The 27020-nt window shown below is 40.0% G+C and overlaps 1 protein-coding gene across 5 annotated transcripts in view; it reads right to left on the reverse strand.

Moving 5' to 3' along the window:
- Nucleotides 1-25584, reverse strand: part of Reps1 (RALBP1 associated Eps domain containing 1) — a 65006-nt gene extending 39422 nt beyond the window's left edge. For all 5 annotated transcript variants that reach the window (XM_042694284.1, XM_042694451.1, XM_042694368.1 and 2 more), the window contains exons 1-2: nucleotides 25388-25584; nucleotides 41-164 (exon numbers count right to left, since the gene is read on the reverse strand). In XM_042694284.1, the coding sequence (XP_042550218.1) occupies nucleotides 41-164; nucleotides 25388-25540 (277 nt within the window). In that variant the 5' untranslated portion in view covers nucleotides 25541-25584. The remainder of the gene's footprint in view (nucleotides 1-40; nucleotides 165-25387) is intronic.
- Between the last annotated feature and the right edge of the window lie 1436 nt (nucleotides 25585-27020).

Consider the following 27020-nt stretch of genomic DNA (forward strand, 5'->3'; position numbering starts at 1 on the left):
AATTATTTTTATTTCTGTTACTAGTCTATTGTATATTTACCTGTATTTATACTTTCCACTCTTAATGGGAAACCAGACTGGGCAACAGCTACAAGTTTCAAAGCAATATAGAACTGACTTCTTCCAAAATAACCAAGTCTTGTTGCACCACAAAGCTCCATTATCTACAAAAGAACACAACGTTATCATTAAGATTTATGGCAAAACTTTTCTGCTAAAAGATAAACTGTTATTGAACTATTTTTTAACCTCTCCAAATGCTTATGTAAAATATAGTATAACATTCTGAACCAATTTCATCTTCAAGTTTCATGTTCATATGTTTGAAAACAAAAAGGCATTGATCCCATAATAAAATTATCATTCTCTACAAAAATGCATGTACTAAGCAATGTGTGTATGCACGTGTGCGCATGCATAATGCCGGTTCTGGGGCTTGAACTCAGGGCCTGGACACTGTCCCTGAGCTTTTTTTGCTCACAGCTAGCACTCTGCCATTTAAGCCACAGCTTACTTGCAGCTTTTGGATCATTAACTAGAGATAGAAGTCTTCAAATTGTGATCCTCAGGAGGCTAATCAGCCTCCTGATTAGCTAGGATTACAGGTGTAAGCCACCAACACCAAGCTTGTACCAAGCAATTTTATTAAAAGAATTGTTTTTCCTTAAGAATCAGTAAGTGGTCCACATTCTTTGTCACAAGCCTTATGTATATAGCTATGCCATCTTACTCTTTAATAGTGGTTAAATGATACAACAACGTGAGAAAATGCTGAGGATATAGCAAGTGAGAGGAAGAGTGAAGGGATACGTAATCTTAAGCATATGAATTCAAAGTTGAACACTTTCAAAATTCTATCTGCTGTTTTGTTATGTGAGATTAATATATTTTCCTAATTGTAGTTATTATGGCTGTACTACTTTTCTTTAAAACATCAAAAGTTTTTGTCTTAAGCATGTACACTTCCAACAACATACGTATCAATCCTTCTAATCCTTCTAAATATCTCTATGCTGCCTATAAATAAAAATCAGACCTAAAAAAAAGAGGACTTCAGATGAGACTAAATAGAAACTTTAAAATGTAAGCAGATTTATACTATACAGACATTTCATATTCATCTTTTTTTTGGTCAGTCATGGGGTTTGAACTTGGGGCCTGGGCACTGTCCCTGAATTCTTTTGCTCAAGGCTAATACTCTACCACTTTAAGCCACAGCACCATTTCCGGTTTTCTGGTGGTTAACTGGAAATAAATCTCACGGACTTTCCTGCCTGGGTTAGCTTTGAACTGCATTTCTCTCAGATCTCAGCCTCCTGAGCAGCTAGCGTTATAGGTGTGAGCCACCAGTACCAGCTCATATTCATCTTAAACACTGAGTATCTTTGTTACATTTTCTCCAATAATGCAAATTCCTGTACATGATTTCTAACTTCAATTTCCATACACTGAAATAAAGGTAAGGTACATTTGAGATGTGGTACTAAGCCGGAAGAAACATATTTACAGAAGTAGAAAAAAAAAAAAAAAGCACCTCTCACTGGTTCAACAGTATTGTCCAACAAAAACCTTTTGCATGCACAGCAAATGTTTGATGACTGATCAGTACTGGTGGGAAAAGTTCCTGATTCTGCCACTGAAGGGCCTGTACTTCTAAAAAGAGCAAAAGGAATTTAAAGTGGCCAGTTGAACTACAAGGGAGCTATAAGGAAGAAAAGGTAAAGTTAATAAAGGCAGGAGATAGCCTTACAGGCTATGCAGGCTTTTTTTTTAATTGCAGTTATTATCCCAATCTATTATACTTTTCTACCAACTAGATGCCTTTCAGGGAGTCATTATACATCTTAAGACACTTTTGTTTATAAAACAAAGCATTTCAAATATGTCAGGTACAAGCTAGGTAAAAGCAAGACCTAAAAAAGATCACAGTAGTTTGTTGATAAGCAGGGGGAGATATTGAGGGAAAGAGCCAAAATCTGAGTGGGAAGGGCAAGATAGAGTAATGAGGGTGAAGAATATGATCATGGGTAGGTCCATTATATGTATGTATGGAAATGTTATGATGAAACCCCTTACACAGACATATACACATATACACAGTATATATCTATGTGAGGGCACATACATACATACAAGGCCGAGATTGAGGGTTTGTCTGAAGCCAGCCTGGACAGACAAACTGAGCCTTTTATCTCTAATCATCAAAAAGCTTGCTTGGGTAGTGCTGTACCACTTAAGCCCTCTTGTGAACTTTTTCACCCAGGTTGACCTTAAATCTTTATCTCCTCCCAATTTCATGTTGCTGACATGACAGATATGCTCACTGTACCCAACTACTGGTAGAAAGTCTCTCAAACCTTTGGTCTAGCTTAGCCTCAAATTGTGATCCTCCCAATTTCTACCTCCCAATCTGAAATTACAGGTATAAATCAGGTAGGCAGACATCTTCAGATTTTTTTTTTTTTAGATATCGTATATTCTCATTTTCAAATACCAATGTAGACTCAAAAAATTCACAAACCAAACACTTTGATCAGCTCTCCACGCATTTTGTCTTAGATGGTATTCTACAACACTGGAAAATACCAATAGAACATAAATAGCAAAATTTCAATCATGTCATTTCGTGTAACTAGCAAGTAAGTAAGAATAGGAGAGGAAAAGGTGAGATCAAGTTTCATGAAGTTAATTATATATACGAAAATCATTTTATATGACAGTCCTAGAGAATTTCAACTGCCTGAGATTGTGATGAATTATTATATATAAACTTTCTATAAGATCTTGTTATATGGTAGCCCTGTGAATTAAAAATATATTAGTGGGGCTTTTTGTTTTTTGTCTTTTCTTTTTTTGGTACTGGGGATTGAACCCAGGATAGTGCACTTGCTAGTCAAGCCCTTGGCCACTGAGCTACATCCCAGACCCAAATGTATTAGCTTTAATACAATAATGTTTTATTTGGCCAAGTGACTGAGATAACTATACATCAACTAACCAAGGGATAGTGACATACCTTCCAACAGCACAAACTCTAAAATACCTCTTTGCTTTTTCTTCAGTAAGAGAAGACTGTCCTTTTCGGGGCTTTTGTACTTGCTCTAGCATTAGTATGCTTCCCATCAGACCTTTGCTTGGCTGACTGACTGGTCTGTCATATAAGTCTTGCTCAAATGCCATGATCTCAGAAGCTTCCTTGAAGACCATAGCTAGTTTATTTATGCTACTATCTCCACGGGAATGAGATACCAGGGAACAGGAAAGGCCATTAAATTCACAGCGCCTAGAACAACTTATGACAGACAAGGTCAATTTAGATTTTTTGGCTGAAAGAATGAACTTGCATCAGCTCTGCCAGTCTTTCTCCACTCCTATACATAGTCTACCAAGCTAACAGTCCTGATGTATAGCCCTAAGTAATTTTCCTGTTTTAAGGCATGAACTTCAAAGTCTCCTTCAAGACTCTCAACTTTTCTTCTCAATCTTACTCCACATTTTTGTTTGTATCTCTCTTACAACATCAGTCTAAACTATATCTATTACAGTTACATCCTTCCATCTGACCCATCTTAAGATCCTCCATGTCTTTTTTAAAAAATTAAGTTTGTTGATTATCAATTCATTGACACAGGGCCTGCTTTGGAGCCTACACTGGCAGTGTCTCTACCTCCCAAGTGCTAGGATTATAGGTATGCTACATGGTATCAAACTGAAGTATATTTTAACTGGTAAATACAAATACAAAAATTGTGCATATTGTGGGAAATATGAAATGTTTTGATACATGTGTACAATTTAATTCCAGATGAACATACCTGCTTAAATATCATTTCTTTAGGGTGAAAACTTTCAAACTTCTTTTGAAGTATACAGTAATATATGTTATCTGCCCTCTATTGTGCAATAATAGCACATTATTTAGAATTTCTTGCTCCTATTTAATTATAACTTAATACCCACTGGTTGACAATCTTTCCTGTCTATCCTCCTCCCTATTCTTTTTTTTTCTTTTTGGGGTCCAGTCGTGGGGCCTGAACTCTGGGCCTGGGCGTTGTCCCTCAGTTCTTCAGCTCAAGGCTAGCGCTGTAGTGGTAGCACTTGAGCCACAGCGCTACTTCTAGCTTTTTTCTTTTTGCTTATGTGGTGCTGAGGAATCGAACCCAGGGCCTCATGCATGCAAGGCAAGCACTCTACCACTGAGCCACCTTCCCAGCCCCCCTCCTCCCTATTCTGTAACCTCATTCTACTCTCAATTTCTTTGCAACCAACTATTTTAGATTCTACATATGAGTTAGATCATGCAGTACTCATCTTTCAGTGCCTAGCTTACTTCACCTAAAACAATGCTCTCCAATTCCATCCATGTTGTCACAAATGAAGATTTCTTTAAGATGGCTGAATAGTATTCCATTGTCTGTATATGGACATCTTCTTTCTCCATAGCAGCTTATGAATACCTAAGCTGCTTTCATTTCTTAGCTATTGTGAGTAGTGTTCATCAAGACTAGTTTCAAAATAGTTTAAACACTTAAATGAAATAAAGAATACCATGAAATTACTAGAAGAAAATATGGAAATACTTCAGGGCATTAGAATGGATAAAAATTTATTAAAGTCTCCAATAGCACAGTAAAATAGTCAAATTCAATTATACCAAATTTATTTTCTGCACAGTAAACAAAACAATCAGCGTAGTTAAGAAGCACCTCATGAATATGGGGAAAATATCTGAAAACCATGTATCTTCTAAGTGGCTAATAGGGCTAATACATAGAATAAAGAAGTCCCAACCTCAAAAAAAAAATTAAAAACAGGCAATAGACTAACAGGTATTTCTCAAAGAAAACATTCAAATGGCCAATAGGAGTGTGTGTGTGTGCGTGTGTGTGTGTGTGTGTGTGTAATATTCATCATCCTGTATTATCTTCTATTTTCCATAACCATAACAAAATAATTTTTTTGGTGCTGGTACTGGGACTTGAACTCAAGGTCTGATAATGTCCCTTAGCTCTTTTGTTCAAGGCTGATGCTCTACCACTTGAACTACAGCTCTACTTCTGGCTTATTGGTGGTTAATTGGAGATGAGTCTCTAGCCCAGGCTGGCTTCAAACCCAGATCCTCAGATCTCAGTCTCCTGAGTAGTTAGGATTGAGTTACCAGTGCCTGGCCAATTAAATTGTTTTTCTTTTTTTGGTGGGGGAGGGGCAATAAGGGCTTTGAACTCAGGGCCTCTGGTTCTGGTGGCCTGCTTGCTTGCTGACTTGGCTATCAATCTACCACTTGAGCCACCTTCAGTCTGGATTTTTTCTGCAACCAGAATTTTTCTTTATCTACATACTGTACTCCAACATGTTCCATTTGAGGTACTTGAATTATCTGTATAGTTACAACCACATCGCAAACTGCCACTAATCTCCCTCTACTAAGCTTCTTAGGGTAGAGCATATGGCTCAGTTACACAGAATCTACTACAAGCTCTACCACAATTCTTTGCACAAGGTTAATGCCTACACCCACCTAATTTACCAAACCCACTGTTAGTCATTATCACTGTGTCTTTAAAAATTATATAAATGTTGCTTTGCTCAGGTGGTTTTTATTACATATGATGGAGGAGCCCTGTTTTTGTTTTTGTTTTTTTAATCATCTTTAGCACTGTATACATTGACACTAAGGGAACATGTCAAGTAAAAACATCAAGGGTAAAGCCCAGACATCCCAAAATGGCTTTGTTTTCTTATCTCTAGCACTTTCCATTGCTATAATGTTTTCATTTAAATATTCAGCACCATCTAACAAATAAGCAAGTAACTTATATCACTGCTGCATTCACCAATTTGCACTCCTAAGTGGCTTGCTATTTGCTATCCTTTAGTGATCAACTCCACTGCTAAATCTGCTTAAACTCAGGTCTAATATGAAATGCAATTGGACCAATCCTTTTGAGAAACTTACAAGTTGTACTAGAGCAAATATTTCATCTCACTTTCACTACATTTCTTATCTAACACGTTTAATTGGCTATGACTGATTCCAAATCTACAGGTCAAGGTCCCTTTATTTCCCTTTTGCTGATAAGATTTTTTTTCCTTAATACTTAGGAAAATAAATAAGCATTTTCTTGTTTCTCTCTCTCTTCCCCTTCCTCCCTCCCCTCCTGGTCACCAAATCATGATCCATACCCTTCCATTTTATGTATCAACCACTGTCCTCCCTTCTGCTTCAATCTATTTCCCCAACAGTATGTAAAGCAAACTGTTCTAACACTGATGTTGACATAGGAATGTACATTATTTTATAGAATATTTCAAAAATAAAAAATGTGCAGAATTTGTCAGAGTATTATAGCTACATCGCAGCATTAGACTTTTCTTGATATACATCAGATAATGAAACAGAAATATTAGGAAAAAACACACACACAAAAACTATGTTAACATGGTAATTAGCTCAATTTAGCCAGTCTACAATGCATACATATTACAAAGTATGCTGTACATGATAAACGTATATAATTTTACTTGTCATCTTAAAAAAAAAGAATAGTAAAAATGAAGAAAAATATCTGATTTGTATTGATTTCCTTTTATATAAAAAGGTTTATTTTGCTGAGTGTTGGTGGCTCATGCTTGTACTCCTAGCTACTCAAGAGATCTGAGGACTGTGGTTTGAAGCCAGCCCCAGCAGGGAAGTCTTATCTCTTATCTCCAGTTAACTACCAAAAAAGCCAGAAATGGAGCTATGGCTCAAGTGGTAGAGTATTAGACATGAGCAAAAAGTACCTCAGAGACAACACACGCTCTCTTTCTCTCTCTTTCTTTCTCTCTCCCTCTCCCTCGCTCTCTCTCTCTCACACACACACAATGTATTTCTCAAAAATAAAACTGCAGCTGGGCACTGGTGGCTCACACTGTAATCCTAGTTACTTTGGAGGCTGAGATCTGAGGACCGCAGTTCAAAGCCAGCCTGGGCAGAAAAACCTGTTGAGACTCTTATCTCCAATTAACCCCCCAAAACCACAAGTGGCACTGTGGCTCTTGAGCTGAAGGGCTCAGGGACAGCCCCAGGCCCAGAGTTCAAGCCCCATGACCACCACCAACAATAACAACAAAAGTAAAACTACAAATGTCTTCTGTAACATTTCTGCAGAAAATGTTCAAATACATACCCACTTTTTTCCTTCCTAATATAATCATAGAAACTCAGTAAAAACTCAGCATCACAATATAAAATACTGTGTAGAACCTAGACTATATTCAAAAGGCAAATTCTATTGTCTGTGCTGAGGAAATGGACTAAAATTATATGTTGAGGCTAGGAATATGGCTTAGTGATAGAGTGCTTGCCCAGCATGCATGAAGCCCTGGGTTCAATTCCTCAGTACCACATAAACAGAAAAGGCTGGAAGTGATGCTGTGGCTCAAGTGGTAGAGTGCTAACCTGGAGCTTCAAAAGAAGCTCAGGGACAGTACCCAGGCCCTGAGTTCAAGTCCCAGGACTGGGGAGAGAGAGGGAGAGAAAAGGAGGGAGGGAGAGAGAAAGAGAGAGAGAGGGAGGGAGAGAGAGAGAATATTGAGTCAAATAACAGAAGGACTGAGAGAGAATATTGAGTCAAATAACAAAAAAAGGACAGAGAGAATATTGAGTCAAATAACAGAACAAGGACAGAGAGAGAAAATATTGAGTCAAATAACAGAAAAGGACAGAGAGAGAGAATATTGAGTCAAATAACAGAAAAAGGACTGAGAGGTTTTTTTCATGTTTATGGAGTAAATAAAATTTGGAGTAGCATAGATAATTAAGAAGATTTGATTTAGCAATACCTGCCTGGTTGTTTAGCTATAAACTATATTTTTATGTGGGCCATATGCATCACTGACAGTCTATATTGGTAAGAGTAGCACACAGAGCCCAACAAATATTTTACTAGCTACAACCAGTATCATAGTCACTGGTTATCAAACAAACAAAACATTTCCGTGGGCCTCAACGTAGTAATCACTTACCTTAACCACTCCTTGAGATATATACTATTCTACAGATAAAACAACTAACCTTTTGGTAACTTGCTTAAGGATATGCAGCAAATAATAGAAATTAGACTGAAACTCATGCTGTGAATTACTCATTTTCTTTATGAAGGATATTTGCCCAGTTCTACCATATTGTATAATAAAACAAGAGTTTTGACTGCTGAGTGTCAGAATTAAGTTTTGTGTTGCTGGTGTTCGCTTTTTTTCTGGGTACTGAGGACTGAACGTAGGCTCTTATATCAGATCAAGGTGCTTGATATAAATCTCAATTTTCATGAAAAAATTAAAGGGTTACATTCTGGCACTAAGATTTGTTCTAGTGCGAGGGATATTTTTCAAAATACAAATTTCATAGTCTAGTTACACACCAACTACCCTCTGAACACATCTAATCTTTAAAACTGTTTCTACAAAGAGCCAGACACCGATTGTTAGATATGACTTCGTTAAAATGACAAATGTATATTTAAATATTAATTATATGACAATCAAATACAAAAAATTGCTGTGTTGAGGACATATAATTGTCACCTGAGTTATCTGCAAAACTCTTCCCTGTAATCTAACACCAAAGAAAAAAATATCTGTGATGAAACAAATATCAGTATTTGTATTTTACAACTGTTATCTTTTTGAATTGAACATCTGATAATTAAAAATCTTCCTGTTTGCTAACATTTCATTTTGCAGTATTTTTCTTTCCTATATAAGAGGATCAATTCAATCAATGGAGGAAGATAGAGATAGGAGAAGTCATAGGGGGAAAGAGAAAGGTAGAGAGAACCATATTTATTTTTTAGTAGTATTTTATAAACAGCCAGGCTGATGGGTCATACTTGTAATCCTACCTACTAAGGAAGCTGAAACCTGAGAGTTATGGTTTGAAGCAGGCCTGGCTGGGTACCATGAGACTTTTATCTCCAATTAACTACTTAAAAGCCAAAAGTAGAGCTGTGGCCCAAATGGTACAGCACTAGCTTTGAGCAAAAAAGTTCAAAGCCAGTGTCCAGGCCCTGAATTCAAGCACAAGGACCAGCATACACACAAAAAAAATTTAGAAACATAACTAGCTCACAAAATAATACACATCGCTTGTCCTGAAATTAGGAATACTATATAAAAGAGATAAAACTTGAAAAATAATAATGCAAGTGATATGCGCCTACTATACTACCTTAAAGAAATGCTGCCAGGTTATGTATAAATACCAGCTGTTCCTTGGCATTTAATCAATTAGAAAGTGCTAAGGCATGAACTGAATTCAATGTTGAGTCTACTCAGTGCACTAGGATTTATTACTGTTTTTGCTTTTTTGTTTTTATAACTGTGTGCTGGCATAATTTGAGGATACAGGTAGGATACAGAAGTTTTGTTGAAGATCTCTTTACAATCCCTAGACTGCAGTTATGGCTATGCTTCTTCACATTCAGAAACATTCAAACACCCTCAACTCCTGATGACAACAAAAAAGGTCTCAGAATCTTCCAAAACTGTATTTTTTCCTAGGTGAATAATAATATTAAAATTAATGGCTATTTAGAACTATTCCAAGTAACAGGCACTATTCCAGGTTCTTTAAAAATTCAGATGGTCCTCAAAACAATCTATGAAGCACAACCAGAGAAAATAAGGCCCGAAGCATTTAATACTTCCTTAGTTGTGGCTAGGTAGTAAACTGGAGCTAGCTAGTGAGAGCGCTGAATACCAATCTTTGCTGAACATTTCTGAAAAGTATCACATAATTTTAATCCACTTATCTATTCTTCAGTAATTACAGAAAAGCTCACTAAGATTTAGGAGTCTACAGCAACCGTTTGGCAATGAAGTGATCACAGCTGGTATAAGGGGAACAATAAGAGACGAATGATTAGCTGAGACTTTTCAAAGAATCTCAAGAACTCTGTAGGCTGGATACAAAGAACACAGGAAGCAAAACTGACCCTGAACAACAGATAGAGAGCATAAAGGCAACTAGGATACTAAAGGTAATTTTTTTTACTGCCTTTTGTACCTCATTATTTTTTAAATCACCTTTAAGTAGTTGTACAAAGGAGTTGCCATTTAACAAAGTAGTTTATGAATACAATATAACGATAAATGTCACCCCTTTAGCACCAGGATGAACACAAAGAAAATATAACATCCACTCAAATGTTTCCCAATCTTTACTTGAAGGCAAGAGGTGAAACAGTAAGACCTAGGGAAAGGTCTCTTCGATTTGGCAAACAGAATAAAGGTGAACTTTGAAAAATTTTCCTTTAAGGAGGGGCGATGGTACACAAAGGTTAGATTACTAGTGCCTAGTGCTGTGCTTCTTCTGCAGGGGGTTCAGGGTAGGCCAGAAGAAATCTGGGTCATTTGTGATTCTGCAGTAAAAGGAAATAGAGAAATAGGAAGGCAGATAGATGGAAGTGCAGGGTCAAATGAGTAACATTGGAAACAAAAAGGAACACTACATTGAAAATAACCAGGACACAATGCAGTTAGTATCTATAACAATTCTGTTTTTGCCATTTGTTAGGTTCAAGTGAGAAACACTAGGTCTAGATTCATTCCTGAATCAAGTCTTATGTGACTGGGGGGTGAACGTGGGGGGGGGGGGGGGCGCATGGGGAGACTTCTATCTCTTCAAGTTCAAAATTGGTGAGTAAAGATAATCTAACCATAAAGCCCCTTCCTCCAGCCATTACCCCATTTAGCTTTCTGAAAGCAGACAGAATGCACAATGGATCTCAAATTTCAAAGACTGAACAACTGAAGTTTCTGTTAATTCCTGTGAGACTTCCTGGGAAACCAGGACAAGTAGTAAGTCTGTAATTCTGGTGGTCCACAACTCCCTTGGCTGTGCTATAACAACCATGTGAGTACACACTTTCACCCACTCGCAGCCATGTACTCTGAACTTCTACACAAGTTGTACTTTATTATATTTTATGAATCAAAGTTTATGCGGGACTAAGATATCCAGATTTATCCGCAGTTTATTTTTTAATTGCCATAAATTTCTACTTCTTTAGTTCTAGAACTTTATCTTAAGGTTACTCTGTTATTAGAAAAAAATTCTGGGAGGAAGAACTGGTAATGTCTGTCAGCAAGTTCAGAGAATGCAGTTCTATTCGTGCTTGTTCCTACTGCCTCTTTCTCTCCTCATGCTCAGGATGCTGATTAGAGTGAGGGCTCTTGCCCACAGTGCTGGGCTGCAGGGCATCTAAGGCTGCAAAGTTCAACACATCCACTTTTTCCATTCCTGGGTAAGGAGCCCAGAACTACCTGAACTCATCAATCAACCCAGTCATGTCTGTGAATACACATCAATAGTCAGACTAAGCAACTGGCTTTCTCAAAAAAGTTGCTGTTTCTGAAATACCTTCTTTGAATTTGCCCTTTTGCTTCTCTTGACATCTGAGGTCATGTACAATATCTGTATTTTAGAGCCAGGTGCAGTGACACAGGTCTGGAATTCCAACAACGGGGAGGCTGAGGCAGGTGGATTGTGAATTAAGGCAGTTTAGTACAAAGAATGAGCTCCTGGACTACAAAGCAAGATCCTGCCTAACAAAACAATACAAAATAATCTCAATTTTTATTCACTGTCTGCTTCCAGTATTGCTGGGATGTAAATATGCTGGAGAAGCAGCTGAGCAATGGCATAAATAGCGGCATATATTTTTTTTTTTAATTTTATTTTATTTGAGAACATACTGTACAGAGGGGTTACAATTACATGGGCAGGATAATGCATACATTTCTTACCAAGCATTGCAGCCTCCTCCTTTGTTTACCCTTCACCTCCCTTCCCAGCCTCCCCCCTCCCTCCCACCCAATCATACCCCCCCTCCCCCCTCCACCGACATTGTAAAGCTGGTTTTGACATGACTTTTTGTACTTCTCATTGTTGCAACAGGTCCACCTGAATCAAATCTACAATTTAAACTAAGTAGAGATAGGCACCAGAATTTCACTCCTGTAATCCTAGCTACTTAAGAGGTGGAGATCTGAAGATCACAGCTTGAAGCTAGTCTTTGCAAACAAATCCATGGAATTCTCAACTCCAGTTAACTACCAAAAAAAGCCAGAAGTAGAGCTCTGGCTCAAGTGGTAAGAACTCTAGCCTTGAGAAAAGAAAAAAACAAAAACAGAAACAAAAAACAACCCTGGGGCAGTGCCTAGGCTTTCCAAGTTCAAGCCCTAGGACAAGCATGGACACACAAAATAAGACTAAGAGGCCAATCAAAATCTCAGAGCGAGAGGGGAGTTGTATAAAACAGATTTCCAAAGCCTTTATAAAAGTTCAGACAAATTTTCTTAAAAGTTGGGAGGAGCTGGGTGCCAGTAGCCTTAGCAGTAATGCCAGCTACTTAGGAGGCTCAGATCTGAAGATTAAGGTTCAAAGCCAGCCTAGGTAGGAAGATCTGTGAGACTTTTATCTCCAATTAACCATCAAAAGGCTGGAAGTGGAGCTGCAGCTCAAGTGGTAGAGCACTACCCTTGAGTGAAAAGGCTCAGAGACAAAGCTCAGGTCCTAAGTTAAAGCTCTAGCACCAGCACACATATATACACAAAAAGTAGGGTGGAACAGATGAATAAAGCAACAGGATGAAAAAGAACTGATAATGAACAAGTAAACTGTGTGTAACAAAGAACACAGATTTTCTGGGTTGGAACACAAAGTCCACGTTAGGAGAAAAATCAGAACCAAGACTGAGATACGGGGTAAGTTGGCAGGAGTTTTTAAGGCTGGACAAGCACGATTACTCAAGAGTTGACAAGTTCTGCCTCTCATCTAGTGAAAATACTATGATTTCCCTTTGCAAAAGTTAACTGAACTATGGGAAACTCTACTGACCTGTTTCCTTATCTATATTACTTGTCTACAGAGAAACTTAAGCATGCCCATAGTTAAAGCTACTCAAGAGGCTAAGATCTGAGGATAGTGATTCCAAGTCAGCAGAGGCAGGAAGGTCCAAAGTACTTCTCTCTAGATGGTTTCTCTTGGAGTTTAGGCAGCTAATGAATCTACTCTCTCTATAGATTTGCCTTTGCCAAACATTTCTATGAATACATCATAACAGGCATCATTCCATCTCTGGCCTCTGTTACCAGACATTCATCCCTGTCTGTAGCATTTATCAGTAATTTGTTCCTTTTTGTTGTAAATATTATACCTATGGATGCACCATGTTTTATTTATCCAATCATTACTTGCTGGGCAAACTGTTTTCTAGTTATTATTATTATGAACAATGCTAATGGACATATTTACAAAAAAATTTTGAACATGTATTTTCATTTCTCTTAGGTAGATCTTAGAGTGGCTCTGCTGTTTCCTAGGTATAAATGGCCAATGAGTTTTTCCAAAATGGTGTTGCTATTTACATTCCCAAGTAGTGTATAGGGATTTCCGGATTTCCGTTTTTCTACAATACTGAGATTAGATATTACCCGCTTTCTCACTATAGCCATTGCAGTGCATATGTGGCAGTGGTTTAATTTGTATTTTCCTAATGACTAATGATATGGAATTTCTTTTCCTATTAGTCATTCATATTATCTTCTTTGATGAAAAATATCTATTTTTAATTGTTTTGTTCCTTTAAAATTACGAGAAAAATTCTTTATATATAATCTAGATTAACCAACTTTATCAGGTTTATAAAAGGTAACATCTCCCCCAATCAGTGTCACTTTTACTTTTTTCAGTTCACTAAACCTAAACAAAGGAGTTATACTAGCCCATGTAAAAGCAGATCCCAAATGGTCACATTATACAAGATATAAGGTTTTTAAAGTTGTGACCAGGGTCAGACGGAAATTCTACTCATTGCAAGGAAATCTTCTTAAGCTTCAGTGAGTCACAAGGACATAGAATCCATAAAACTTCGGCTGATCGGCTCCAGCTAGTCTGGTCTCTATCAAGAACAGTTCTTGTGCTGGTTACCCAGTAGCTGAATGATGTCTCCATATTCTGGAGACAGTGCAGAAAAGTTCCTGCTTAACACCTTTAGTACTTTCTTTTAATCATAATCATTAATAATCCCTTGGACAGTATTAGAAAAAGTTTCCTTGCCATTTCTCTGTTGCTTTCTCACATAGATACAATCTTTAGTGCCAGCAGGAAGCAGTTCACCACCCTTACTTGCATCAGCAAAGTGGCTGAAAGAGCAGAGGTTCTCAATACTGGACATACTATACCATTCCTTTCGTGAGTGGATATGGCCTGCAGAAGGTGGGAGATGGTGGCACAGAGCATTAGGAAGAAAGAACATGGCTCAAGAGAGAAACAGTGGAATCTGTGGTGGTAGCTCAGTGCCTGGAGCACTCTTTTTACTGACTGGGGCTTCTTCCCTTTTACTTTCTTAAATATTATTATTACTGGTGCTGGTATTGTGATCTGAATGTAGGGCCTTGGGCTTGCTACAAGTGCTCTACCAATGGGGCCACATCTCCAGACTTGTTTGCTTCACTTATTTTTCAGATAGGGTCATATCCTTTGGTCTAGACTATAGCTGAGATCTTCCAACTTATGCTTCCTCAGTAGCTGTGATTAGATGTGCTGCCATTTCTGACCTATTTGTTCATACATGGTCTTTTTTTTTTTTTTAAACCCTACTGGCATTGAACTGCCTATCAGTCCAGATTACAGCCATTAGACACTGCATTAGGTGTTACTTTTTTAAAAAATAGAAAATCCAATGTGTCTTTTTTCTTTTACGTTTCATATGCTTTTGTTGTCATATCTAAGATTTCAGTTGGACTCAGTCACAAATGTTCTCTCCTGTTACCATCTAGAAACTTTATAGTTTTAGTTTTCCATGTTCTATTTTTAGATATTATAGTATGTGGTGTGAGGTATATATAACATGTTTAAAAAATATATAGGTATCTACTTGTCCTAAAATCATATGTTGAGAATACCCTTTCACACTACACTACTCTGACACATTTTCAAGAAGAAATTAACCGTATGTGTAAGACATATTTCTGCATTCCCAATTCTGTTCTATTGACCTGTGCTGAAACTTGGGCCAACCACACTGTTTTGGTTAGTTTTGAAACTGGGTAAAATAGGTCTTCTATTTTGTTCTTATATTTTCTAATAAATTTTTTAATTAGCTTGGTAATTTCTACAAAAAACCTACTGGGATTTTGACAGGAATATTTTAAAATTTGTTTGTGAACTGGCAAAGAATTGCTGTATTAGTATTCATTCTGCCCATCTACACACACAAATTATTCTCCATTTAATTAAATCTTTAGTTCCTTTCTGTACAAAACATCAGTTTTGTACTTTATGGGGAAAAAAGTCTTAGTGCTTCTTTTATTAAATTTGTTCCTAAGTATTTTAAATCTTTTCAATGCTATTATGAACGTATTTTTCTATCATATGCAGACTTCCTATGGCTAATATACTATTAATCTTGCCTCAGTTTGTAAAAAAAAAATAAAAGCCACCCTAATTTTTTCCTATTAAACCTACATACCTACTCTCCTGTGAACCCAAGTTCTTTTGAATTCCCTTCTGTTAATGTGAACAAAGTGTTTCCCTACCAATTAATTCAGTGCTATTATAACCCTGACCATCTACTTTCTTAAGGATTTCTCTTCTTCCTTTTCTTATCAATACTAACAATTAAAATATATTCATTATTTCTTATGCTAAAAATAAAAGGGAGCTGGGTGCCCGTAGCTCATACTGATAATCCTAGCTAGCTACTCAGGAGGCCAAGATCTAAGAATTGTGGTTCAAAGCCAGCCTGGGCAGGAAAGCCCATGAGCTCATTATCTTCAATTAACCACCAAAAAGCCAGAAGTGGAGCTCTAGCCTTGAGGAAAAAAAGCTCAGGGACAGCTTGCAAGCCCCAGCATCAACACACACACACACACACACACACACACACACACACACACACACACACACACACACACACACACACACACACACACACACACACACACACACACCTTCTTTTATATCATCATCTATCTCTAGCTTCTATTCTATAATCACATACACACACACACACACACACACACACCTTCTTTTATATCATCATCTATCTCTAGCTTCTATTCTATAATCACTCACATACACACACACACACACACACACACTCGCACACCTTTTATCATCATCTATCTCTAGCTTCTATTCCATAATCATTCCATTTCCTGGGCAAGTTTCTTATACCTTGAGTCTCTCAAATTTGGCAGCTATTTCCACTAATCCATGAACCTACCTTACTGAAATTACTACTAACTTCCAGGTTACCTAATCCAATGGCACATTTCTTTCTACCCAAATTTCTCAGTCTCCTAGCCAAATTCAACACTTCATCATTACCTCTTTCAAATGCTTCAATTACTTGACATCTATAATATGATATACTTTATACTCCTAATCTCCCTCCAACCATTCTGGCTATCCCTAAGCTGCCCTCAGAAAAGCCTCTCAGTTCCTCTACTTAGTAATGCTCAGTTCTCCCCAGAGCTAATTTCTTGATAATCTTTTTTTTTTTTTGGTCGGTCATGGGGTCTAGGCACTTCCCTCAAATCCTTAGTTCAAGGCTAGCACTCTACCACTTGAGCCACAGAGCCAATTCCGGCCTTTTCTGCTTATGTGGTACTGAGGAATTGAACCCAGGGCCTCATGCATGTAAGGCAAGTACTCTACCAATGAGCCACCTTCCCAGCCCCAGTCTTTTCTTTTTTACAGTCTTTTCTTCAATGGTTTCATCAACTATTATTGATTTCAAAATTGTCAGACATCCTCAAGCCAAAAACCTCAAGACATAGTTCCTCCAGGATGAAGGTCTACTTGACAATCTCACATGCTTTTTCTAAACCTAAAATGGGCAAGGGAATTACTGAGTTCACCACCAACCATCTAACAAAATAACAACTCAAAACCTATTCCTCTTCCCAACCATACAATAACAGCAACTTTCAGCAACATCTTTGAGTTTACTACTCCCTTTAGTTGCAAGGCTAATACATTACTATGCCTTCCTGTTTTTGCTGCCTTAAAGACAAATAAACAAATGGGAAAACCTCAAGTATGTTCACTCTCCTCCATCTTACCGTCACCTCAACTAATCTAAGCTATTGATGCTCCTGCCATAGATCCATAGGCTAATGTTTATAGTATTCTGCTTACACAAAAATTAGTGGAAGCTTTAAAAATAGAATGTCCTAGCTTTTCATTTCCTTAAACTCTTAGGCTTTTGACAATTTCAGTCCTTTCACTATAGTTCTCTCAAAAGGAAACATCTCATTCTCTTCCATCCCCTCCCACTCCCTTTCCTACCTCCTCCTCTGAGGCCTTCTCTTGCAATTCAAGTCCCCATTGCCTCCTTGTCCAAGGCTTCTCTATTACTGCACACAGTACTCTTCTAAGGTTTCCTCAAGTTATAATCCATACTGACAGGAAAGACAGCTGATCTTTTATGACTGTATATGTAACTTCTATATAAATGGCAGCCACAAAGAAGTGGTATAGAAAACTGATTTAGAAAGATCTATCTTCAGGAGCTGGGAAGGTGGTTCAGTGATAGAGCGCTTGCCTTGCATGCTTGAGACCCTGGGTTCAATTCCTCAGTCCCACATAAGCAAAAAGAAAAAAGCCGGAAGTGGTGCTGTGGCTCAAGTGGACAGTGCCCAAGCCCAGAGTTCAGGCCCCACTACCGGACCCCCCAAAAAAAAAAATCTATCTTCAGAATTTCATAGGTCCACTTGTTATTTCTTAAATTTTCTTAATGTAGAGATCTATGAAATTAGCTTGATGAGGCTAGGGGAAGGCTGGCAAGCTTAAATTTTATGTAAAACTCTGTTTTCTAATATCTACTATGTACACAAGGATTTCAAATAAATGAACCCAAAAAATACAGTATTAAATAGTGTTATTTAGTAAAACAGACCTCAAAATCAACATCAGCTAATTCCTGAAACAAAAAAGAGAAATAAGCAGGGCACCAGTGGTTCATGACTGTAATCCTAGCTACTCAAGAGGCTGAGATTTGAGGATTGCAGTTCAAAGCCAGCCCAGGCAGGAAAAGTCTATAAGACTCTTACCTCCAATTAAGCACCAGAAAACCAAAAATGGCGCGGTGGCTCAAGTGGTAGAGTGCTAGCCTAGAGCTGAAAAGCTCAAGAATAGTGCCCAGACCCAGAGTTCACGCCCTTCGACCGACAAGAAAAAAGGGAGGGGGGAGGAGAAATAAAACATATTATATGGTTTAACTCTTTTTTTTTTTTTTTTTGGGTCCAGTCGTGAGGCCTGAACTCTGGGCCTGGACGCTGTCCCTCAGCTCTTCAGCTCAAGGCTAGCGCTGTACCACTTGAGCCACAGTGCTGAGGAATCGAACCCAGGGCCTCAGGCATGCAAGGCAAGCGCTCTACCACTGAGCCACCTTCCCAGCCCTATGGTTTAACTCTTATCAGATGAATTTCTTGTATAGAAGAGGTAGTTGGGTGCTGGTAGCTTACGTCTCTAATTCTAGCTACTCAGAAGACTGAAATCTGAGTAAAGTCTCTTACTCTAATTAACTACCAAAAAGCTGGAAGAGCTGTGGTTCAAGCAGTAGGTCACTAGTCTTGAGTACAAAAACTCAGGGACTGCACTCAGTCCCTGCATGCTTTAAGCCAGGATATAAATAAAAATAAAGGAAGAAGGACGAAATGAAGCTGCATCTATTAGACAAAAGACAATGAAATCCATATGAAAGAAAACATCAGAAAGGCCAAAGTTCATCACTCATTTTTAATTCTCACTGGCCAAATGTCTTAAAGAACTAACTTGATCAGTTTCCTCTTATACTAGTTATTATCACATGAAGGACTTAGATTCTCTTCTTTAAATCCCTCAAAGAATGTAAAGAAACCAACTCAAATGTTAAAATAGTGAGCAATTAATCACAAGTTTATATGCTACTTTCTTTTTTCAAAAAATTGTAAAGATGCAGTACAGAGGGGTTACAGTTACATGCGTCAGGTAATGAGTACATTTTTTGTTGAGCATTGTTACCCCCTCCTTTGTTGTTCTCCCACTATCCCTCTCCCCCACCTTCTTCAATCTTCCCCCCACTCCTTGCCTGGGAGTTGTAAACTTCATTTCCAATACTGTGTCTTGTGTGCTACTTTCTTAGGGGTGTGGGTAGAGTAGCCATAGGGACACCCCTTTAAGTCAGAAGTCCTGACAATCTGATCCAGTAACTTCTTGTGCTAAGAACTAAATCCCAAGCATTAAAGTGATCTGTTTAAGGCCACAAAGCTACTAAAGTCAGGACATATATTTGGTTTTACTTATACCAACTCTTAAAGGTTTTTTTTTTTCCTAGCCCTGTCAAAATATTTAGCATAAATTCTCAAAATATTAAAACTAACTCTAATACCTTGAAAGGGAGGAAGGGAGGAAGAAGGTGCCATAGGAGGAAGGGCTCAAAAGAGCATGATATTAATCTTGAAGAAAGAGATAATTTAACAGAACATATTACCTAAGGCATTAACTAGGACTTGCTTCTTCAATGAACATGTGTTTTTCAACTGTATACAAGGAAATGTCTGATTAAAACGAGTTTTTTTTTGTAACTTTTTACAATTACTTCAAGAAATTAAAATAATAGGCCTATTATTTCTGGATAACAAATCTAACACTTTTATCAAGTTTATAACTTTCAATGCATGAATGAGGTTTTGCTTCTCTATTTAAAAGCTATCACTGGTAAACAAATCTTGTAATTGACTTGAACAAATTTCCAGAGAAATTCAAAATGGCTTATATTACATTGTTGTCACTTCTCCCCCATTAAATTTATATGCGTTACTCAAATATTTTACCAAGATACTGTTCAACAAAAATGACCTGAAGATTTTCAGCCTCATTAACAGGGTACATTGCTTGTAAACTTCAATGAAAGAACAGGTAGTACTAGAACCTTTTATCCAGCTATGACGCATTCAAAAGCTGTAAGAAGTTTTAAGGCATTTCCTAAAATAGAGATCTTTTTTAAAAAAAGGTGAAAGCTGCCATACTAGTTAGTGCTGTAAATAATACAACTTCCCTACTTTTAAAATTACTTCTGGAAAAGTTGATTTGTAAGCTACAATAATATTTTCTTGATCAGCAAAAACAGTAGAATTTATCATGATTAAGTTCTATGAGCCAGATTTTTTTCCCTTAGTTTTGTGCTATGTGGCATGGAGCCTAATTCTAAATAATGCCTTCATTTTGTGTACTCACACTATCTTCAAAAACACACTAAGTCAGGTTTTACTCTGCTATTCCAAACAAGGGTAATTCACAGCAAGTTCCAAACCTGGGGTACATAATTAAGCCCTGACTCAAAAAAAAATCAGCCGGGCGCTGGTGGCTCACGCCTGTAATCCTAGCTACTCAGGAGGCTGAAATGTGAGGATCGCAGTTTAAAGCCATCCCGGGCAGGAGAGACCGTGAGACTCCTATCTCCAATAAACCACCACAAAACCGGAAGTGGCGCTGTAGCTCAAGTGGTAGAGTGCTCGCCTTGAGCTGAAGAGCTGAGGGACAGCGCCCAGGCCCAGAGTTCAAGCCCCACGACCGACCAAAAAAAAAAAAAAAAAAAATCAGACAAAAAATACATAATGAATACATTTTATTATGTCTAAGCCAGATATGCTTACGATTCCAGCTACTCAAGAGGCAGAGATCAGGAGGATTGTGATTCCAGGCCAGATCAGCCCACCTCTCTATCCCCCGCCCCCCTCCCCCCAAAAAAAGTTTGTGCAACATCTCAATAGAAAAAGCTGGGCAAGGTGACTCCCAACTGTCATCCCAATCACTGTAATTAGCATAAATAGGAGGATCTTGAACTAGGCTAAATAACCAGAGCAAAACGAGCTCAACTACTGAGTGACTAGTAAGTGGGAATCTGAGTTCAATCCTCAATAATAATAATAATAATAATGTCTGCTAATTCTAGTAATTTAAAAAGTGTCTGTGTTTGAAACCAGTGTAACAACTAGAACAATCTATTTCTGTCTGAAGTGGCTATGTTTCAAGATGTCATTATGAAATGAACTCTATTATGCAAAAAGAAAACCCATATTGTAGCTCAAAAAAAAAAAAAAAATCAATCTAAAATCCCTACTCTACAAAAGAAATATAAGTGGCTGACCAAATGCTATCCTAATTTTTCCCTATGGCAACATAAATAGTGAAGAAAGAGCAAGGAAGTGGCAAGGAAGGGTATCACTGCTCATAAACAAGTTATTTAACTTCTCTATCAAGTTCCCGGTTAATAATAATGCCCATTTCACAGGGCTGTTGCAAAGATCATTGCATGAGAATTTTTCACGTGGTAAAAGAAAGCTACTAAGCCCTCAGTAAATGCCAGCAGCTCCTTTCTCCTACATCTGAGTTCTCTGCTTCTTTCTACAGGTGATTCAACCGTCTCCTGAGTTTTATTTACAAATGCTGGAAACTACTAGATCACTCATGCCCTGCTGTGCACATTCATGCACGCACACTCTGTGAGACACGATCTGGCCCTGCCTCCAACATTAGATGAGGAATAGGAAGAGACTCCAACATTTGACATTCATCAGACAACATTCCACTATTTGTGCAATTACCTCCGAGAATTTGCACTGCCACTGAAAATGCCTGAAATCAACTCATCATGGCCTCTTTAAAAAAGGAAAAAAAAATTCAGGCCTTTCTTTCTAATCGAAAGTGAACCAATAGTGAACCAATCTTCTAATACTGCCAAGTAATCCAGACTCCCCAAGTTTACCCTCACATTACTCCTGTAGCTCTAGACTAGATTTCTTTTCTGTCCCACTGCCACCACCAGAATCCTGCAGAGGTTTCTCAATCTTGCTAATATTGATACTCAAGTTAGACAATTGTTGATTATGCTGTGTTGTATTCTACAGGATGCTCAGTAGCACTTACCTCTAGGTACTATACTCCAGCAGAACCCTGCACCAAAAGAATATCTCAGATTTTGCCAAAAGCCCCTGGTAGTACAAAAATCACCTTCTGTATTGTCCCTCTCACCTCTTGTTTGTTTTTGTGTCACTGGCCCAGTTTCTCACATCTTCCATACAAAATCATCCCCAACTTTAATTAGCCTCCAGTTGCATTCTTTGTATCTGCTGTGGCCCTCACATAGGCCTCCTAAGAGCACTGCTTTTATGAGTCATTTCTCTCAAGTTCATGGTGCACAGTTCCCTTCACAATCAGATCAAAGCTCCCACCCAGTCTTGATAATTGGCCCCAATTAAACATTATCCAGAAGGGCACTTCATGAAGTAGCTACGCAGCAGTCCTTCAAAAACAATTCTAGTCTACTGCCATCACTGGTTTAGACGCCAATTATGTGCACCCAGACCTGTGCAAGAGCCTCCTTTCCTTGGCTCTAATCTCTCCTCTTAAAATCAAAAATTTTCCACAAGTCTCTATTGCCTTTTGAAAGATGTATGAAAATCTTCCTGTTCTTTGGTCTTCTGTAACATGACCTCCCTCTACTGCTATGTTCTGCTCTCCCCCAAACATACTTTAGTGTTGGTTAAACCTATTATCTACTAATGCTGAAAAGGCTCCTACACATTCCACCCTTTGGTCATGTTTTTTTAGTTCTTCTTCTTGTCTAGCAGCCCTTTTCATGCCCCCTCCTCTATCTCCACTCTGACTTAAAGTCCACCAGAATTCAGTGACAAAGCCTTTCCTGCTCATCCCTCCATTGGTCTCTACATAACACTCTGCACTTCCTATGTCATTCACATTCTGCATCCTGCTTCAGGGACTTCCTACAGTTTCTAACTTGCAGCTGAATTCTCAACATTCTAACTTTTTATATACACACACAATATTTATTTTTGAATGTTAATAAAACTGAGCAAAACATAAAAACAACCTGTATTTGAATAAACATACTTCAAGTAAAGGATAACTAATGCTAATGTCTGTCCTAAGTAATATGTAATATCCTAAAGGCTTCCTGCACCACTAAAAACAAGTTAATTTCAACTCTTCCTGCCTTGCTGACCTGATGGTGTACTTTGCCATTCCCACACAAAACAGAGCAGAATCATTAATGAGCATGTTCTGACAACACCTGTTTAAGTTGTACACCAAATTCATGTGTGTGGTAACTACAGTACCACAATTTTTTAAGCAAAGTCTGCAAATTATAATGTTTTCTATGATACTGAGCTAAAAATGGTTTTCCTTTTTTTTTTTTTTCTATGCCAGTACCAGGGGCTTGAACTCAGAACCTGGGGCTACTCTCTTAGCTTTTTTGCTCAAGGCTGGTGCTCAACATTTGAGCCAAATCTCTATTTCTGGCCTTTTTTTGTGGTTATTGGTTTAATGGGAGGTAAGTCTCATGGACTTTCCTGCCCTGGCTGGCTTCAAAACATGATCCTTAGATCTCAGCTTCCAGAGTAACTAGGATTACAGGCATGAACCATTGGTAGGTGTCTCGCTGTTAGTTTTCCTAATTTTAAAGGGTCATAAAAACAAAAACAACTAATATACAACAAAAACTATATGTGACCACAAGCCTAAAATATGTACAATTTGTCCCTTTTGTGGCAGCATAAATTTGGGCCCCTACTTGTCCTTCATTGGTATCTGGGAAACTCAAGGTTTCCTCCCATGATTTCAAAAATGCAGTGTAAAGCCAGGCTCACACTTGTTACCCTAGTTACTCAGGAGGCTGAAATCTGAGGACTAAGGGTGAAAGTCAGCCTGGCAGAAAAGTTTGTGGGATTCTTAGCTCCAATTAATTGGAAAAAATAAAAATTTTTTTAAAAGCCAGGAGTGGAATTGGGGCTCAAGTAACACAAGATCACCCTTGAGGAGAAAAAGCCAAGTGAGAGTGCTATGCCCTGAGTTCAATATAAAACATACAAGGCTATACAAGACACAAGTCATTCAGTGTAGTCATACTTCACATGAAGTAATTTCTACATCAGAAGTATGTGTGGAAATTTTCTACTTCACAAAACATTTGCTAGAAAGGCATTGACTTTCTTTTCTTTTCTTTTGGTGCTGGTCCTACTTGAACTCAGGGCCTGGGCGCTGCCCCTAAGATTTTGTGGTCAAGGCTAACACTCTTACCTCTTGAGCCACACCTGCACTTGGGGCTTTTTAGTGATTACTAAAGAGATAAAAGAGTCAAGTATTTTCCTGCCCAGACAGGCTTCTTACCCCCAATCCTCAGATCTCAGCCTCCTAAGCCACTGGTACTGGGCAATACACTGACTTTGACTCTAAAGATGAATATGGAGAACTAATGAAGAAGGTAAACTGCCTGGCCTAAACCTAAAGTCACACTGGCAGTGACGAGTCAGTCATTTTTGACAGTAGTCAACAATAGACTGGAGTCAAAGACCCAGGCCCCCAAACGACTGTCCAAAGCTTTGCATCGGCATGATGTTATGGAGAGATGTGGATAACTGGCTTGGATCAGTGTAAGTATCTAAGTTTAAATCTGTCCCTGACAGGCAGTTTAGACAAGACTCTTCACAGTAACTATGAATCATTACAGTAACATTAGCGATCACCACATAAAACAGATAAGAACTGCTAGAAAGTGTCTTTAAAAAGATATGATAAAGAAGGCCTAAAGTGACTCTGCTAGCTCTTCCATGTCTCCAGATGGAAGCTACAGTGCACATTTCATCCCCACCTGCTCTCAACCCGAATCCACAAGTTCCACAAGTATTTTCTGATGTCCATTCCAAGGCTGTCCAGTTTATATCACCTACCACCCTTCTATGAGTTACTTACAAATATGTCCATGTGGACCTAGAATCAGCTAGAAGTTCAAATTTCTTAATCTCCCTAAGAACTTAACTTTCTTTAAAAAAAAAAAAAAGTTAAAAAAAAAAACACAAAAGCCTGCTTCTTTGAAGCCTAAATCTATTAAAACTTACTTCATGGAGCCTCCTCACTTCATTGAGAAATTAAAATCAACCTGGGTGGGTTAACTTTACTACTGTGCAGAAGCCCAAAGAGCTCTGTACAGTGTGCGTTACACTTACACACACACACACACACACACACACACCACGATCTGGACTCAAACGCGCACAAGAACCACCCAGGATCCCCTCCTGGGAAGTTGCTCTTCTAGTGCTGAAAAAAATAATAATAAATAAATAAAAATAGAGATGCAGCCGGGGTGGGGTAGAGTGGCAGCCAGGGGATGCCAAGCTCGGGGCGGAGGTTCCGGGTGCCCCCCCCCCCCGCCCCGTAGAGGTTCCGACCTTCAGCCGGGAGCGACCCCGGCCTTCCCCCGGCCCCCGCCCCGGCCGATCGCCCGGACACCTGCGCGGGCCCGCGGGCCCCGCGCCGACCTCGGCAGCTTACCTGCAGGACCACGTCGTTGGGCAGCTGCGCGGCCCGGAACAGCTCGAGCACCCGCCCGTTGACCACCACCTTCTTGGTGCTCTCGATGTCGCAGTAGGAGAAGAGGTCCGAGTAGTATTTCTGCTCCGCGTCGCTCAGCGTTAAGCCTTCCATCTTCGCCGCCGCCGCCGCCGCCGCCCCGCCCCACCCGGCCCCGCACGCCACCCCCCCACCCTATCCCGCCCGGGGCCCCGCGGCTCCACCACCTGGGGCCGGCGGGGACGACGCGTGGCCGGCCGTGCGGCCCGGCCTCCTCCGTCCGTCCCCCACCGCCCCCCCCCCGGCCCGCGCGCGCGCGGCCGCCCCGAGCCCCGGCCTCACGCGCGCCGCAAGGCCCTGGCTACGGCTCGGCCCGGCTCGGGCCCGGGCCCCGGCTCGGCGAGGCGCGCGGAGAAGAACGCGGGGCCGCGGCCAGGCACCGGCGGACTCCGCCCCCGCCGCGGGTTCGAGGGAGCCCCGGCTCGCCGCCGCCGCCGCTCCCCCTCCCGCCCAGCCCCCGGGCTTCCCGCCTCGGCTTCCCCTTCCGTCCACGCCCCCCGAAGCGGCAGCACGTCCCGGAAAGTTGTCAGGGTGGCGAGTCCTAAAGTTTCGGGGGCTCGCGGTGGAGCGTGGCCGCCGTTCCGCCTCCCGCCGCCGCCATTTACTGCAGCCCCGGCCCGGCCCCGACGCGCCCGCACCGACACTGACAGCGGCGGCCGCGCTCCAGACCCGGATGTGAGGCCGGGAGGAGAGAGCGCGAGAGGGAGAGAGAAACACCCACCGGGCGGCTCGGCCGCTCCCGGGAGACGGGGCCGCAGCGCCCCCTGGCGGCCGGAGCCCGGCGGCGGCGGGGCTCGCCGCGCTGCAGTAGTGAGTCGACCCCGCCCCGCCCCCCAGAAAAGGGGTACCTGGGGCACCCGCCTGGAGAGCTACAGAACTTAAGAGCTTCGGGAACTGAACGTTGCGTAAACATGTCCGTGAAAGCGGAATGCTGCGCGGGTTACAGAGATCGGCTGGCTTTTATTTTTCCTTGCCCAGATGTTGCTGGGAATAAACAGTATCCGCTCTGCAGGACCCTAAGTGGCATGCAAATAAACGTCCTGGAAGCGGTCTTCCTCTAGGCGCTGACGTTGCCACTGGACTCCCAACCCTTGCACCTGAAAGACAAAATCCACTGAACACAGGGAGAAAAATAAAAAGTGAACCACTGTTCCCCTTTCCACAAGGTCATCTGGCCACCAGGAGCTGAACTGTCTACATTGTATCATCTCGGCCACAAACCTGTTTGGGTCTGTTCAAGGCCCATTTTAGGAAAATTTCCTCATTTCCCATTTTAGGAAAATTTCAAAGTCACGCTGTCTTAACCTAACTCACGTAGGAGCGAATTCTTAGACTCGTTCAAGTAAACGATCTTAAATATGTAATATTTCTCAGCAGCATAGCTTTTTTATATTTTGATTTAATGTGTGTTGCTCCCCAAAGTGCTGATCTACAAATGTCCTATAAGTGGTCATTATTACAAGTTTACAATCATTTACTTTGTTAATTCTAACATTCAAGGAGCACAGAAAACCCATGGCCCCAAACAGGAAACCATAACAGCAATTTGCTGTGC

Source organism: Dipodomys spectabilis, unplaced genomic scaffold (genome assembly GCF_019054845.1).
Source record: "Dipodomys spectabilis isolate Male_0828 unplaced genomic scaffold, ASM1905484v1 ptg000001l, whole genome shotgun sequence".
NCBI lineage: Eukaryota > Metazoa > Chordata > Mammalia > Rodentia > Heteromyidae > Dipodomys > Dipodomys spectabilis.